At 40.8% G+C, this 18,028-nt stretch overlaps 1 protein-coding gene across 2 annotated transcripts; it reads left to right on the top strand.

Annotated features, from left to right (window-relative positions):
- The first annotated feature begins 10,661 nt into the window (after nucleotides 1-10,661).
- Nucleotides 10,662-15,328, top strand: vamp5 (vesicle-associated membrane protein 5). 2 transcript variants are annotated; one of them, XM_070834017.1, is made up of 3 exons: nucleotides 10,662-10,942; nucleotides 13,262-13,405; nucleotides 14,595-15,328. In XM_070834017.1, the coding sequence occupies exons 1-3, from the start codon at nucleotides 10,940-10,942 to the stop codon at nucleotides 14,745-14,747; spliced, it is 300 nt and encodes a 99-aa protein (XP_070690118.1). In that variant the 5' UTR covers nucleotides 10,662-10,939; the 3' UTR covers nucleotides 14,748-15,328. The 2 variants fall into 2 exon arrangements, with proteins under 2 accessions (XP_070690118.1, XP_070690119.1); XM_070834018.1 differs by having other exon boundaries at nucleotides 10,663-10,942; nucleotides 13,265-13,405.
- Nucleotides 15,329-18,028: the final 2,700 nt, after the last annotated feature.

An 18,028-nucleotide genomic window follows, 5' to 3' on the forward strand; every position in this document is an offset into this window, starting at 1 on the left:
TGGTGTCCCCCTCCTCCTTTGTTGAAATGCTGCAAGATGGAGACGGAGATAGCTAATCTGAGACTTGAAGTTTTAGTTAATGAATCTTTCTGTTCTCTTTCTATTCAACTAAGCAACAACCTATGGGCGGGCTATGAGACAGCGGGCCCTGGGCTTGATGTGCAACAGCCCCCATGATTTTTCTTTCTTGTAAAATCTTCAAAATGAGTGTTTTGACTATTTTCTCACACTTTTTTTTTTGTTTTTTTAGTTTTCCACCAGGACTTCTGGGGCTCTGTAATTGACGTGAAAGACTAAACTTTGACTATGAGACAAAAAATGCAGTTAATAACAGTGACGTCTTGCAGAGGCTCTGGCATAGTGGTCCCTTGGGTCCCCATGCCTGGGCCTGGTTGGTCCGTTTGGTAATCCACCCATGCAACCACGAAACCGTTTATGCTCAATCAGCTCAACCTCGTTCACCAGCACCTTGATTTCTGTGCCAAAAAGTCCTTCTGTTGTTCTCAGTTGTTGCCATAATTCACCATAAACAACCACTGATCTGCTCTTTTTTTAGGCATCAACATTTATGAATAGCTGTACAGTTAAAATAGCAGAGGTGCTCAGAGAGTTATTCAATCGGTTTGAAGCATATTTGAATAATGTGTTGTTAGTCACACCATGTGAAACCAAATAATTGAATCACATGTAATATGTAACACTAGTTCGAGCATGTTTTGCTACATTCAGTCAGTGAGGAGCACAGACAGGCTGAGCAGGCACCCAGTGTAGTCCGCTCAAAGGCTGGTTGCTGTGGTACAAATATACATGGTTTTATAGTAAAGCACAGGTCATCAGGACCAGAATCCGCTAACTGTGCCCAATTAGAAAATGTTATCAGTTCGAGTTTTGCATTTAATCACAGGTTGAACCCAATTAATGGAGGGTTTCTGTACGGTTTTGTGCACCCTAACTGACTTAGATGAGCCAGGTGGTTATGCGAGGATTATGTTTTTTGACTTTTCGAGTGCTTTTAACAACATCCTGCCTGCCACGCTGACAGACGAGTTCAAAAAGATTGGGGATGGATCGCTTCTTCACTTCGTGATGATCACAGATTGCCTGACAGGATGACCACAGTTCATCATGTTGGGGAAATGTGTCTCTGGGACAGTGGTGAGGAGCACAGGGGCTACACAGGGGACTGTTCTAGCTCCATTCCCGTTCACCATGTACACAACGGTCTTTAAATATCCTGTCACATCCAGAAATATTCTTTTATTCGTTTTGCAGGCAGCATAAAAGCCACCATGGCGTCTCCAGACTCTTTCGCATCTGTCACTTGTCCTCAGCGTGAACCTGCTCTTATCTGTGAAGAGAACGGGGCGTCAATGGCGGACCTGCCAGTTCTGATGTTCTCTGGTGAATGCAAATCGAGCTGCGGCTCTGAGCACAGGTCCCACTAGAGGACATCGGGCCCTCATGCTACCCTCATGGAGTCTGTTTCTGACAGTTTGGTCAGAAACATGCACACCAGTAGCCCACTGGAGGTCATTTTGTAGGGCCATCCTGGAGGAGTTGGACTACCTGTGCAACCTGAATGGACAGCAGGTACCACCACATGCTACCAGCACTGGCAAGGACACAATCAAAACAGAAAACTAGAGACGAATCAGTCAGGGAGGATAAGGAAAGAGCAATTGTCTGTAGCCACCTGCGAAACAACATCTGGTGATTTTTTGCCTTGACATTCTCTCTTTTTAGCCCAGTCACATACATTTGTTTTAAATAGGCCAACTATAAATTAGCAACATGCTGACATCATAGCAGAAATGACAAGAAACACAATGCATTGTGGGTTATCTGCACCACTGACCACTTATCTATGATATCTTAACTTAACTGATGTTATTATTCTAATATTTATAGTCTTATAGCCTTTTTTATATTTCATATTTACCATGTTGTATTTCAGTTCAAATGATCTTATTACTTTATAAAGTAATGATCATAATAATTATGTTATATATTAATAATATTTAATATTACTTTATTAGATTTTGTTAGGATTCCAAATGCTCTGAACATCAACTGGAGGAAAAAAAGCCTGTGGAAAAGGGCACTCTTGACAACACACAGCTGATGTTCCTGCTGCTGTGAAGCAACAGAGGTCACTAAAGACTCCATTAATGGCACCAGTACAGCTGTGGAAGGCACAACAACTCCCAAACTTAACATATGATTAACACACCACTAGGGTCAGCTGTTACACTTTAGTTCATTCACCTCAAGTCCTTGAGGATCAGGGTCTTCCAGCCAACCAGCTGAGAGAAATCATTCACAGCCCCTCCAGTTCCCCTCGCTGAATCTGTCAGTCAGCAGGCGCTCACCATCACAGCTCCATAGGCTGTATGTAAGTCTTCTTTCATACAGTTGATGTACAGCTCACAGCGACAAAATGTTATTCCAAAACACAGTCATGCTTCAGAATAAAAGTCTGGAGCAAAGATTGCAAATATCTTCCCACCCACATTCCCTCACCTCTGCTGTAACACAAATGTAGGGTTCAAAATAATTCACTTTATGAACCATGAGTATATTATATTATCATATTCTCACCCATATGGCAACAGAATTTAGACAATGTGTCAATGAAAGCATCTGCTCTGACTATGGCTGTTTATTTAATGTGTTATCCATCTGCTTTCTTTTTTCTAAAAAGAAATTCTGTGTGAACATATAATCCTTTTTTTTGTTTATTTTGTCTTTTGGTCCTAATCTCATTGACTTTTCACACACTCATGCTGAGCTAATCCCTGCTGTGTGAGTGCAGTGTCATCTTCCGTTCATGTTGACTCCAGCAGGTCTCTTACTGTGTCATGGAATTTTTCCATTTTCTTTAACTGTTTCATTAGTAGAATTCTTCTGATAAGTTGCTTAACGCTCTGATATACAATAAATCGAACAGTACTTACTGTTACACCTTCGTTGTTTGTTTAGCTGCCACAAGATGGAGACAAAGAGTACGACTGAAGTGAGATGTCAGAAGAGAGGTGCAAGGGGATTTCCTTGCAGCTTCTCTGGTGGTTAAGCTCAGCTGTGAGTGAAATTATGAAGGACATTGTGCCACATTCTCTCACACTTTTGGTTTCTGTTCAGTTTATTCACGTGCTTTAGAAATAAGAACACAGCTAAGCAATCGCAAAACACACTGTAATGACCTCAGTGAAGAGGGCATTTAATCTTGTAAACATGGAAACAAAAGTGGGTCATTTTGAGTACTGTGAAGAATGCATTTAAGAAAAAAAGGGGATATGCTACAAATCAGACCCAGCTGGTGAGGCCAGTGGCCAAAATGCCTTCTCTGTGCACACATCTGTTAAGGATAGAAGAAACATTAAGGTCCTTCCAATATTTTGTGTGTGTAATGATCATTACATCCTCACTTTTAGTTTTGAGTTTTAGTTTTATTGAGGGTTGGAACGTATCGACTGGTAAATCGCGAGTTTCGCCCTCTGGCTCAGCTCCCTCTTCACCACAACAGACCAATACAGCGCCCGCACAACTGATGCTCCACCAATCCATCTGTCCACCTCGCCCCACGTTTAACCCTCACTCGTGAACAAGACCCAGAGAAACTCCCTCACTCGGGCAATCCATCGTTTTCTGGCAGAGAACCATGGCCTCAGACTTAGAGGTGCTGACTCTAATACTGACCGCTCACACTGGGCCAACAGAACCACATCATCTGCAAAAAGCACCTCATCTGTGCCTTGGGATCCCGGCCATGAATATCACAAACAGGATAGGTGACAAGGAACAGCCTTAGTGCAGTCCAATACCCACTGAGAACGTCCTTGACTTTGTGCCAAGAATGCGGACACAGCTGTCACTTTGGTTATACAGGGACCAGATTGCTCGTAGCAACGAACCTAGTGCTCCATACTCCCACAGTACCCCCCACAGGATTTGCCAAGGGACATAGGCCTTCTCCAAGTCCACGAAGCACGTGTAGACTGGATAGGCAAATTCCCATGACCCCTCCAACAACTCTGCAAGGGTAAAGAGCTGGTCCACTGTTCCACAACCAGAACGGAATTGGTATTGTTCCTCTGGAGTCTAAGGTTCGACCAGCGGGCGGAGTAGGCTGAGCAGTGTGATGCCCCGATAATTGGAGCACATCCTCTGGTCCACTTTTTTGAAAATGGGGACCAACAGCCTAGTTTGCCAATCCACAGGTACTGTCGCCGACCTCCACATGACATTGAAGACGTGTACCAAGCGGTCAAAATGAGTTTCCTCCATAGGTGTCTGGGCTCAGCCTTAGAGATAGGGTGAGGAGCTGAGCATTCAGAAGGGGCTCGGAGAAGAGCTGCTGGTCCCTCACATGAAAAGAAGCCGTTTGAGGAGGTTTGGGCATCTGGTCAGAACGCCTCCTGGGTGCCTCCCTTTGGAGGTTTACCGGGTACATCCCACCAGGAGGAGACCCCAGGGCAGACCCAGAACTCGCTTGAGGGATTACATATCTCATCTGGCCTAGGAACGCCTCAGGGTCCCCCAGGAGAAGCTGGAAACATTGCTCGGGAGACGGATGCCTGGAATGCTTGAACTGTTGCCAGATGATGGATGGATGGATGGATGGATGGATGGAGGAGATATCAAACAAAACTGCTTGAGGTGGCCAGCCAGTCCGCGCCTTTACTTGAAAAGCTTCTGCAAACAGTGTCACAGCTCTTGTCAATCAGATATATTTGTCATATTTGACATACACTACTCACAAAAAGTTAGGGATATTCGACTTTCAGGTGAAATATATGGAAAATGTAAAAAGTTAATGCTACAATGATATTATATCATGAAAGTAGGGCATTTAAGTAGAAGCATGCAATGGTCATTTCTTCATTTTAAACAATTTATTTGGTCTCATGATGTCAGAATGTGAACAGCAGGATGAGGAGGACTGTTTAAATACCAATTCTAACTGAAGCAGGAAATGTATTGGTGGATTCATGGATCAAACCTGTTGTGAATGTTGCTGTTAAGCTTCTTGTTAGAGAACAGCAACTGGTGCAGAAAGTACTGAAACACTGAACAGTTGGACATGTGCATTCAAAGGTTTAGAGAAAGTCACATTAAGTTCACCTGGAAAGTTTAGAATGCATTTTAGGTTCATCCTGAAATTTCACCTGAAAGCCGAATATCCCTAACTTTTTGTGAGTAGTGTATGTGTGTGTGTGTGTGTGTGTGTGTGTTTTTATCGGCTTACAACCTGTTCAGTGTGATCATCTTCTTTCTTTCCCTGATCTTTGTTGGTCTCTTACAACTGTTGTATATGTAGGAATGCTTTAATCTGCATATAAATTGATCTGTTCTGCTTTTTACAAATGAATCCACACATTTCCTTCTCTGTCCTTACATAAGTCACTTTGTTAACGTTCAGTTTTCTGATGTTTACATTGAAAAAAATGCACAAACATATCAGATTGGAAATGCAAGAGTTAATGATTAAATGAAAAACTATCCTGACTACCTTGAGTAGACCATAGAACACCTGTGAGGGTTATGGGGAAGTGTATGGACTCTAGAATACAGTGTGTGGACACAGAGAGAGGTATCGCTCTATTGCCTTCATTGATATCTGTTTCTGAAAAATCTGGAGGTCAAGGCCTTGTCACCTGCCACCCCAGTACCCAGTCTGATTCCTGGCAGAGGACAGCTACCAATGCCTCCTGCTTCAGACTTTCAGACTAACTCCAGCTTATATGACAAAAAAGCACATCTCTATGAGGTTAGACTTTTAATTCATGCTCGCTATAACATGCTCAGCTTTCATGGTGACTCAACAACTGAGAGCCTCTGGAGAATGACTGTGCTGTTTTATCAACAAGTGGTGACTCAAATATTATGGTTTTATCCTGATGACAAAAGGCCTGATCAGTTTTTGGAACAACAGCCTCTTAGACGCACACAAACAAAACTGAAAGCTTATTTGTTACCGGAATCAGCTTGGACTCAGACTGTTGTAGTCATGGGATGTGAGTCTGCCATCCATGGACGAGTATTAGACAATGATGAGAAGGGTGGGTGATGAGCATGCTGAATGAGGACTTTGTATTGTGCAGCTTTTCCCAGAAGAAGCCTTTTGTTGGTCGGGTCTGTGACCCCGGCAGCTCTGACCTGACGAAGTCTCACATGCTGCCTCACTTATGGTAAAATGGTAAATGCTCTATCCCATATTATTATGGGGATTTTACATTCACTGTGATGATGTGACAGTGAAATGAATGTGAGGTATATTAGCGACTGACAGGTTAACAAGGTCAGTGCCAACAGTTTTGGATTGAAGCTGCTGATATTATCATTTAATCTTCTTCATATGGCATATCACTTAACTTACTATTACTATACTACATTAGACTGAGCAAACCATCCTACAGACCATACTATATGATAATACGTGGTATCCATCACAATACTATTGTATTATATTGTATTGTATGCTTCTAGATAGTATTGTATCCCACTGCACTATTCTATACCACGCTACACTACCCTACACTGTTACTGTACACTACTATATTTATTATTACTTCAAATACTTCAAATGCCATACTATCATGGTATAGAATTATAGTATAGTAATAACTAAACTATACTACATAACACTATAGTACTACAGTGTACTGTATTATATTATACTACAATGCAATACTATACCAGACACCAGAGTATATTATTCAAATCACTATAGTATTCTCTACAATAGACTACACTATAGAAGGTATGCTAGTATGCCTTCTATGGTAAGTACATTATAGACTAGACTGCAATACAATACTACTATACACACTACTATACTATATTATACTATACCCATTAAACTACACTAAAAGAAATGCACAAGCAGTATTACTGGTTATATTGGTAGAAGAAGTAGTGAAAGCAAAAGTGGCCACACAATTATGACAACCACTGATTTGGATTCTTTAATTACAGGTTTAGCTTGGATTAGTTAATAACACTTGGCTACATAACTACTGTATGTTATGGTAAATAGAGGCAGTTAAAGTCAGGTTTAAGGATGTGAAAGGCTGTTAGAGGATTAGGATCAAATTCCTTAATGTAATAGTCTAAAAAAGGATGCCAGGTTTTTTGAAATCTTTTTGAAGAGCCCTGAACTGCGCACCTGATTTTCTCTAACGTAAGAACTGACATTATCTCACAAACCCAATGTGAATGAAATGGAGCAGTAGGGGATAGGGAGGAAGTAGCTAAGAGAAACATGCTGGCAGTCCAACAATGTTGAAAATGCCACCAGATCTGATTGATATCTGGGTGCCACAACATTGCCAGGGACAACAACACCAACTGTTGCAATAATAGGATCCAGCTCAACCTTTTTTTTTTTACCCATCAGCGGGTTATAGTTTTATTCCAAATTAATTTGCTGATGTATTTATCTGGATAAATACATGGATGCGCTTAATTAGTTCTGTTTTGACCTGTTCTTGTTAAAACAGGATGTATATTCTATTATCTGACCCCAGAGATATATACTTTTAATGTGTCCCATAGAGTGAATATATTGGTGTGTGGTAAATGATTAAATGTCAATCTGTGCTTTGCTGAAATCTGCACTGGATTAAGCTGCCAATTGCATTATCCATAAGCCAAAGCTCCATACTAACTGGTGAATGGTCTGAAATAACAATGCTTTCATAACTGTAAGATTTTAAAGAGGGGAGCGTTTTTTTTATCTAAAGGAAAGAAATTAATTCTCGACTATGTCTGACGTATTGAAGAGAAAAAGGGAAACTCCTTCACTGGTAAGTTTTTAAATCTCCATGGGTCTACCACGCCACTAGACTGGCAGAAGGCCTATATACACTACTCACAAAAAGTTAGGGATATTCGGCTTCGAGTGACTGGAAGAGTCCCAGAAAGGAGAGGAGTGGACGTCCTCTGGCCACATCCCAATTTATTGAGGCACTGAAAATGTTTTGTTGTGGTATACCTACCACTGTTGTTAGATTTTTCTTCAATAAATAGTTTAAAATGAAGAAATTACCAGTGCATGCTTCTACTTAAATGCCCTACTTTCATGATATAATATCACTGTTGCATTCACTTTTTCCATTTTCCATAAGTTTCACCTGAAAGTCGAAGAACTTTTTGTGAGTAGTGTAGTATGAGCAGATTTAGAAAGGGAATTTTACAGCGGTCAAGAGAGGGCTGCAAGACAGCACCAGGTGATGTGAGTCCAACTCTGAGATGCAGCCAAACAACTCCTCAAAGAAATGTCCCAATTAGGGGCGTAGATGTTAACTAAGATTACTAGCAAGTTGTACAGCTTCCCGTGAGCGATGATATAGCGCCTATTTTTATAAGCCAAAACCTTTGAAGAAGTGGACTGCATGTTTTTCCTCACTGAGATAGCTGTACCACAGCACTCGGAATTCAATTTAGAGTAACACACATCCTCTTTGTAATCTGGAGATGTCTGGCATGCACAGATGTGTTTCCTGCAGGAATATTACATCGACCTTTAGTTCAGACAAAAAAATATATACATGTACATTTTCTAGGCTTTCGTCTTAATTCAGATGACTGAGCAATTCCAACCAAATATCTGATGGGAAAATCCATTACGCATCAATTACAGTCACATACTTTTCTCACAGCTCTTACATGTAACACGTTTAGTTCTGTATTTAGTTTCATATCCCTGCAGGGTTCTGTCCTCTCGCTCAGCATCCAAACCGAGGTAAAGTACCAGTTTTCACTCAGCCAATGAAATGAGCCTCAGGGGATTTTGACGTTTTACACAACTTCACACAAATCACACAAAAATTCACACAAAAAAAGATTTGCCTCTTTCCTTTCTTCCTGTTTCTGTTCCTCTTTTCTTTGATACAGATTACAAGAAATGTAGTACAGCAGTGTGCCAACTGATTATTATGAATGAATTTTGTAGCAACTTCTCATGGTTTGAGTATATCTGGATTTCTCATGTGTTTGACCTTTTCCATGACTGGAGACAGTGACCGGGTCAGTCCGATATACACTGTTGCCCATAAAGTTGGAATAATTGTTCAATACCCCCAATGTTGTTAAAGCCTGAATCCACAGTTTGCAAAGGTAAATTGTGGTTTAAGTTTCACTGTGATCTGTTTGGAAGAGTTTGATCAATAAAGTTGAGAAGATATACACTTTATTTATCAAGAATAAATCACATTGTCACAATCATTTCATGAGAAGAGGTAAAAAAAACATTTTATTCCAACTTTATGGACAACAGTGTAGTTTTGTTTGTTATATAACTGTCACTGAATTGATCGAGAATGGAAAGAATTTTAATTGCCAATGTGAGTGATGCAGTTGAGCTACAACAGAGTTGTGTTGCCCGTCAGCTCCTTATCATAAGTGTGACACAGGCACAGAAAACCAACAGAGATGCTTTGGTGTCCATGTGACCATGTTGAGACTTACGTGGAACTGCACCATGACCATAAGCCACAAAGGAGTCAGTCTGTGGCAAGACAAAGACACCATTGTTTTGTTTTTAATGAGCAAAGACCTACAGTCAAAGGATACTATACATATATCAAAACTATAGGTCAAAAATGATGAATACCACAGTTCTGTAGTAGGAAATAAAGCACCACAAAGGGTAAAAAGCTCATATAAACAGACTTTTTTGTGTCACAGATGCACTGCAAGTCCCTGTGGAGGTATTATGTAAATATTAAACATATTTCTCACAAGGGTGGACTAGCAATCTCCTCCTTAAAGTCTTGCACAGTCCCTAAGTAGGCAACACCCACCACTGCCCAAACAGCACACAATGTTCTGCAGTCAGTCTGCAAAGGCCTACTAGATAAGTACTAGTTGAACGTGCATGACAAAAATGTATCGGGCGGAAGAGTCGGATGCCGCCAGACTCTCACTGAACAGGCAGCTAACATGGGAAAGGCATATGAGTGCGTTTCTGGTGCTTCTGTCCTGTGGTCTGTGATAGTTTTCCTGTTGGATGAGGGAGATAAGGGAATTGCACTGTTGACTGCTGCATTGAAGTGCCCTTGGTAATCTTGTATACCAACTCAGAGGAAAAACAAACATTGTGGAATGAGTAGTTATGGGAGAAACTCGGTCAGATTCAGTACTTAAGTAAAAGTCACGCAAAAGTCAAACTCTGTTAGAGTGAAAGACCTAAATTCACTGTTTTTATTTTTGTATGTAAGTAATGTCAGTTAATTAGACTACAGTGTCAGAAGTAAAAACAACCATCAAGCAAAATAAAATGTTAGATATTATTGGATTATTCATATTAATGCACTGATGTATAAGACACATTTCAGTGTTGTTCCTAGTTGAGGTGGAAAGTTTCACTCAAGTAGAAGCACCTCCAAGTGTGCCCTTCAGTGAATATATGTAAATGTGAACGTTAATGTATACTGATGTTATTTTCCACCTCTGTGAATAAGTCTATGTGGTAGAATGAGGGAAATGTGAAGCATCCCTCCCCCCCCCCCCCCCCCCCCCCCTAACCAACAGAGCCTCTTTCCACCTACATCCACAAGTCGCCAGATGCAGTCAGAACTTTACCGAGGCTGCGTTGCGGTCACGTGATCACCTTTATTGTATAATTGTGAACTTTCCGGGAGGGCAAGTGAACGCCTCTTAATCACACAGGACCAGTCCGACGGGCCAGCAGAGGGACTGGGACGGTGGAAGTGGAAGTGAAAGTGAGAAGAGGAGAGCTCGCACACTCTGACGGCTTTCTGGATAAAAAAAAAAAAAAAGAAAGAAAAGAAAACCGCAAGATTCAGTGCACGAGGTGTAACACCGAGGCAGGTTTAAGGCTGCTGAACCGGTCGGCCCTGTTTCCTGTTTCTGAAGCGTTGAGTCGACTCGCGCTGTAAATGCGTTGCATTTGGTGACAGCTTCGGTACAAGCAGACATGGTAAGTCAGTGCGACTCTCCCCCGGGCTACAATCTTTGTTTCTGAGCCTTAAGAGCTTCGATAAGACGAGACAGAGAGAGACAGAGAGAGAGAGAGAGACGAGGGTGGAAACTTATCTTGACTTGCTTTTTTAAAAATACACTCTGACCTTTTAGAAAGTGTGGGCAAAGTCCCAAAAGGCAACAGTGGGTGAAAGGGACAGCTGCTGTCAACTGTTCTCACTCTGGAGATTTATCCAGAAAAGAACACAACTGAGATTTAAAGTTTGTTAGTTAGTTTACTGTCGGGCTAAAACACCTTGAAATATGAATAAACTAATGTAAGCGTGATGAATGTGTTTACTGTGTCAGCTCAGGTTAGGATTTAGAGTTCAGAGTGGCACGAGGTGTGATATAAGGTGAAGAATGTATCATAGGCAATTGATTCACTATGATAATATAATATCATGATTCATTAACTGATAGTTAACTATAACTAGAATTAATGTCAGTATAAAACATGATCTCTTCTAGGTCGGTCTCTAATCATTTCAAGATGGAGCCAGTCGACTAAATCAAAAATGAATTTTTGACCCCAGCATGATTTATTTCCCAGTAATCCTCATGCATGTTCCTCTCACATTTAAAAAAAAAAAACTCTATTAGTAACGTTGAAAAGGCAAGATCAGTACTGTTGGATAACAGCCCAGCAGTTGCTGTCCTAGTTGGAATAGGACGGGGTGCCACGCTGTGGTATGATGAATGTGCTATAACATGATGTAGGTGTGGTTTCCCTGGATAATGCCAGGTACATTAATGCAGGCAGGAGGGAGGGAAGGAAGGAAGCAAGGAGGGGAACTGGAATGGGCAGCAGTTCCTGTGTTAAGATGTCGCTGGCTGAATTTTAAACACAGACTATTGTTCAGCGACTGCTCTGTGGGCCAAAAATGACATAACTGGGCTTTCAGTGCATCCATTAATGTGTGTCCACCAGTCACTGATACAAAGACCGCTGAGCTGTGAACCTGTATACAGTACGCGCATACAGTGCATTTACAGGAAATGACAGTGCATTATGAAGTGAATCAAGATGCTGAGAGCGAACTTGTTTTTTCTGTCTGTCGGTTTCCTGTTCCTGTCAGCTCCTGAGATGCTTGGCTTCCTTTAAATGTCTCAGAGGACAAAGGTGAAGGAGAAACCTGTCAGGATACTAATTGCTTTAAGGTCAAACTGTCTCTCCAAATATCCTGCATGTGTCATGACTTGTTCCTCTTTTATCTTAAGTGTTTAAGTTAGTTTTAATAGCAAATTTGCTCCATTAATTGCGTTAAAAATAATGATCTTAGTCAGTTCAAACTTACAAATGAATGTGCTCTTGCTTGAAAAACATGCCACAACAAGACCTGTCCTGCTAATATTCACTGCAGACCTGTTGCCGTGTTTATAAAACAGCAAGCCAGTCTGATCTTTATCAGATTAAGTTCATTTTTTCAGTTGGCAGCCTGTCTATTCGTAAGAAATTAAGTTAACAAAAACACAAGAAAGGGAATTAGATTTGATAACCTGAGGGCTAAAACTTCGACCCCAGGATGTAATGCAAGACTGCTACATTCAATTTAATTACATTAATTACAATCAGTAATCAGCAAGAAGAGCTAGATGTCGTCAAAAATTGGAATCGCAGCCCTTATGTAGACCCTACACTTATGTAAGCTAGGATGCTAGCGTGGATCATCCAGTGTTAGTCCAGGTATTCACCAGATCGCTGTCAGTGCTTTACCTACAGTAGATGACAGTTGGTATTCCCCCTGTTTGGAGAAGCAGACAGGATTACAGACACAGAAACTAAGCAATGTACTGCTGTGGAAGCAACATTATAGCCACCAAAAAATAGGTCCACCTAATCAAATGAATATCTTCTTAAGTATTCTGTATTTAGAATATTTTCTCCTCAGACGGCATGTTCTGACAGTCTCTCTCTGCCTTCGCTCTCTTCAAAGCCACCAGAATCCATTGACAAAAACAGTGATTTTACCGTGCAGTGCACAGGAGTTTGCTGTGCTGCCGCTGCTTTGATCATCAAACTAACATGTTAGTTCAGATCCAAATTAAACATGTAAGACACCAAAGTCGCCCAATAACCACGGTGGCAATGACTTGTCATGCTACCTGCCCGTGCTTGATGAACCTCCTCTGTTTACCTAAAAACATAACATGCATCAAATCCTGTCTACCTAGAGATTTTCCCCAAGAATCAAATAGATTCAAATGACTGGATTCATTCACCTTATGTGGCACTCTGTAACCCTGTAACCCTGTTGTGTGTGTGTTGATTGGACAGCAGAATGGGAAGAGCCGCTTGGAGCAGGCCCACGAGGGCGTGGAGGAGGTTAAGGTCATCATGCTGGATAACCTGAACAAGGCTGACGAGAGATCTGGGAAACTAGATGACCTGGAGGATCGGGCTGATGAGCTTTTGCAAAAAGTAAGCGAGGGTAGTTGGAAAAGCTGTTTAAAAACACCCCACTACACTATTTAATTGTTTTCAGTGGAAGTCGCTGGGCTGTATGGATAAAATGCATGACTGGAGCAAATGGGATGCAGACCCCCTTTTCTCAGGCATCTAGGGATTAAAACCAGGAAATGTCATATTGATGTCTATAAATACACCTTAGGTGGAGCCGGAGAGGAAAACAAATGTACAATTTACATCCTGATTGTGTTTTATAGTGCTATTTTTAGAGAGGTATTTCCTATTGTTTTCAAAGATGAATGAAGCGAGCTGGTCTCCCTGGGTACGACAGAGTGAGTCCAGGACATGCCACGAGTCAAATGTCCGTCCGGGGGTCAACAAGTGGGTCACATCATTCCCACACTGCCCTGCTGGCCCGTGTTAACATCACAATTGTCAGAGGAGTAAAAAAGTAAACGGGCAGACAACAGAAATTTAAGGTACATTTTGTGACAACATGGATTGTGTCAGGGAAACGAAAGCAGCTCGCGAGCTGAAGCTCGGCTCTCGTAGGAGTTCTCAGTGATAACACCCCATCATGATAAAATGTAAAGCTGCACCGCTCTGTGTTTTTCATTTTAGCAGTGGATCAAACGACACACTGTACCAAGAAATATGACTTCAAATTAATGCTAATACTGAGTCTGCTGCAGGAGGTACATTGATGTGTTATGAATACATACATGTATTCATCATGACAACTATATACAAATGACGATATAATATGTCAATAAAAATGCAGCTTTAAGTCTGTATTAACATTTTTGGCCAGCAGTAGAGACCAGCTGTAACACAACACTGAAATTCCTAAGGTCCTCTGAGAGCTAGCAGTTACTAATTCGTGTTGTCACAGTGTATCCTAGTACTCCTTAAACTTAAACTTGTTGGCTTTTTTTTTTTTTTACTTTTCTGTGATGTAACATGAGCCAATTAGTCAATGTGGGAATGATGTCATCTCTTACATCCAAATGAATAACTTGCAAAGTACAAAAATGCCTCAGAAATTCGTTACAGATAAATATGTCATGTGTGTTTTCTGGATTGGATATGCTTTTCTTAGTAGGAAGAGAATAAATCTGTTCTAGCTCCTGTTTAAAATTTAAAAGCAGTTAAGTTATACAACGACTTAATGTAACATATTGCATTTGTGCTTTTTCCCCAGAGTAAAGCTTTTGAAAAGACTGCCAACCAGGTGAAGCAAAAGAAAAAAGCGGGAAACAAGAAGATGAAAATGGTGTTTATTGCCATCGGGGTGGTAGCGACGCTCATCATTGTCGGACTTATAATCTTTGCCATTGTTGGCAGTAGCGCCTGATGGAAAAGGAAAAGGAGATATCAGGATTTGGGGACATGAAGTGGACAAAGAGAAAAAAGTCCAGGAGAAGAGGAGTGCAAGCTGTGGGATTCCAGCATCTTTGATGAACTGCTCAGTGTGTGATGTTTCTGTGTTAAGAGATATTTATGGGAGGGTCTTCGTTAGTGTTAGTCTTCAGTTGAAATGGTACTGTTGATTGCTCAGCTGCTTCACTGCTTTCTTAAATAACTTTTCAAAGGTCATGTTCCTATCAGGCCCACGCATTGTCAGGTACCACCCAACCACTTAAAGACTTATATTGTAACCAACATCATTATGCTGTCACATTTGTACTATTTGCTTGTACATAGTGGTTCACATCCAAAAGCACCACTCAAGAGGAACACAGATTGCCGTCACTAGTTCCTGAACTGAGCACTGGGGTCAGTGCAAGAAGACAGAAGAGAAACCAATACAATACCTTCAGATAGCTTCAAATTGGAAATAATAAACGATTGTGTTGTTGCATAAAATTTCATCTGTCAAAAGTGAAAGGCCCTCAAAGTTGTCTGTATCATTAAAATGTGTGTAAACTGTGTAAATATGGTTTCTTGATCTATTCATGTCTGCACTTGTTCTGTACATCAGTGTAACGTGTGTAAGATAGAAAACAGATTCATGTCTTGAACTGCTCATATTTTACTCCTGGTTTGTGTTATTTTTGCACCATGCACAACTTTGGCTCAACATGGTACCAGTATTTAGATGCTAAATATTTGAAATGATCCTGCAGAGAGAGAGAGAGAGAGTTTGAGCCTGGTACATTATCATATTTCTTTTTAATTGCAGTTAATCCTCAGTTTTAGTAAATCTTATCTGGATGAACAGTGACCCCTGCTGGTTAGTATATACACATGCATATTCTCAGAGAGAGAGAGAGAGACTAGAACATAATACAGTGTAATCTCAGTTCAATTCAACCGGCTTCAACCTATAATATTTATTATTCTAGGTTTTGGTTTCTCGCTCGCCTGAGCTTCCTCAGGAAATAGAGCCGTTGTTGTGCCCCGCTGATGACAGTGGAGGTGTGTGTAGCCCAGGAGAGGTCTGCGGTGATGTGTGTCCCCAGGAACTTGAAACTGGGGACTCTCTCCACAGCTTGACCGCCAATGTGAACTGGACTAGGATCAGTTCTTCTGCTCTTCCTGAAGTCCATAACAATCTCTTCAGTCTTTTTGGTGTTAAGGATGAGATTGCTGTTGGAACACCAGTCAGTCAGGAGTCAGTCAGCAGTATTAAGGGCAGAGCTGAGTCTTCAGAGATGAATTTGTAAATGTTTGTAAGAAACATTTGCTGAATGTTTTACATTAGGAGGAAGTGCATCACTGCCTCAACCTCACCCGATGAACAGTGACCACAGATTCTATCTTCTCTCAGTTGCCACGCTTTTTCTGGGTTTTCCTTTTTTGATATTCAGAATTGTTTGTGGTCACTGAGCCTACTTGGTTAGAATCATGTCTCTGCTTTCTATCTCTGTTTAGGGCCAGATAACATTCTGAGCAACTCTGGCCTTTGGTTAGTTTAGTAGTCTCACCTTTCCAATGCGAAATGAGTGCAGAATTCAGTTCTCTGAATTTAACAGCACACATATTTTCCAAATACATTGATTTAATTCAGTTTTAAATTGTGCCCCCTACACCACATCAAGTTCATCAAGTTAATCTTGTATTCTGCAGAATAATTTACCCAGACATCTTCTGACAGATGCCACGTCAGTAGGGTCTGATGTGTTTCCACTCTTATGACTAGAGGAAATGAGCTTTTTGCACCATATGTCAGGAAAACATCCTGACTGTAACACGATTCTGAACAACTTTAACGCCACACCCTGCATGCTCTGGGCTGCAACATTTGAGCATTGCATTTTTAATGCTGCCCCTTGGTCAAAGAGTGTGTAGTCAATTTTTCCCAAGTAATTGAGAAATCAAGGGGGTTTGGTTGTTTTTAAATTGTTTCTTCTATTGTTTGCAGTTTTTTTAATCCATTGATCTGGTTTAATTAGACTTATTGGTAGGTCAAGTCTCATCCGGGTATAATTTTGTTTTTAGCTCCTGATTGTAAGCTTATATTTGTATTAAATGTCATGGTACCTAATGGGTTGTTCTGTGTTATTCATTTGCCATTTTGGGCTACTTTTGAGCTGATAGTCTTACGTTCTTGATCAAACCGTTTGTCCGCGTTTTGGCCTTTAACAGGCTTCTGTTTTTGTCTTAAAAGGTTGGCTTTACAGGCTGCCTTATAAAATAGCATTTTGATATCACCTAGAGACATGTTTACACCGCCGATGAATTCGTTTCCAGAGTTTACAGAACACATTTATTTGGTTTGGTTGGTCTGAAAGAGGGGATTGCTATTTGACAAGGTTGTTGGTGGGTAACAATTGTTAAAGGAAATATGGGGAACTAACCGGTGGATCAGGTTCAATTCAGTTCAATTTAGATCTCCAGTTGGAAGCACGTTTCACTGGCTCTGGAAATAGGCTGTTTCTGAATGGAGATTTTCAAATTTTTCAAAAGTTTCAAAATAAGAAGAGTCTACTTGGAATATATAAACAGTGTAGAGAGAAAGATCCCTATCTCTTGTGTCCAGGGTTCAAACCAACTTAAACCAAATGTGTGATTGACCCAGTTTTACTGGTGAGATCTGTTGGCAAAGATCTCCTTTATACCACACCATGATGTTCTGCCCCTGCAAATGCTTGTTAAAAGGGTACTGTGATGTCATTATATCCAGGGTGACAGTGCATGAGCTGATCATTTTGATGCCATATTTCTGTTAACACAATCGATCAATGATGAGGAATGAGCTAAGATTCCTCAGGAAGGCTGTCAGAACCTGGTGTCTGGCTATGCATCATGTTTGCAGCAGGTCATTATAGCAAAAGCGTGCTCTACTAAGTACTAAAGATGCTTATCAGGAAGGGGTTGAACAATTTTGAAATTGCAGTGGCCATTAAAAGTGGCATATTGTGTTACATTTGGAGAAATAGGAATATTGGAGGAATATTAGGTATGTTGAGCTATTTCAATTGTTCTTGTTTGAGCTGTTCATTGAAAACAGCTGAACGTTTGTCAATTTTGCCAATACACCTCATATGCAATGGGGGTTGAAATGTATATTAGTGGTGGCTCAAAGACGTTGGGGAGTACAGGAGGTACTTCTCTGCTTATCAAGCACAACAGAATTTCATAGCATTGGGCTTATACAGCAATCAAGTCGCCCTCACGTACACATTTCAAACA

This window comes from Pempheris klunzingeri, chromosome 7 (genome assembly GCF_042242105.1).
Source record: "Pempheris klunzingeri isolate RE-2024b chromosome 7, fPemKlu1.hap1, whole genome shotgun sequence".
Taxonomy (NCBI): Eukaryota; Metazoa; Chordata; class Actinopteri; order Acropomatiformes; family Pempheridae; genus Pempheris; species Pempheris klunzingeri.

Bases quoted from the DNA above. Each gene is read 5' to 3' on its own strand.
- vamp5 (XM_070834017.1), top strand. The intron at 13,406-14,594 runs GTAAGCGAGGGT...CTTTTTCCCCAG, and splicing joins CTGATGAGCTTTTGCAAAAA to AGTAAAGCTTTTGAAAAGAC.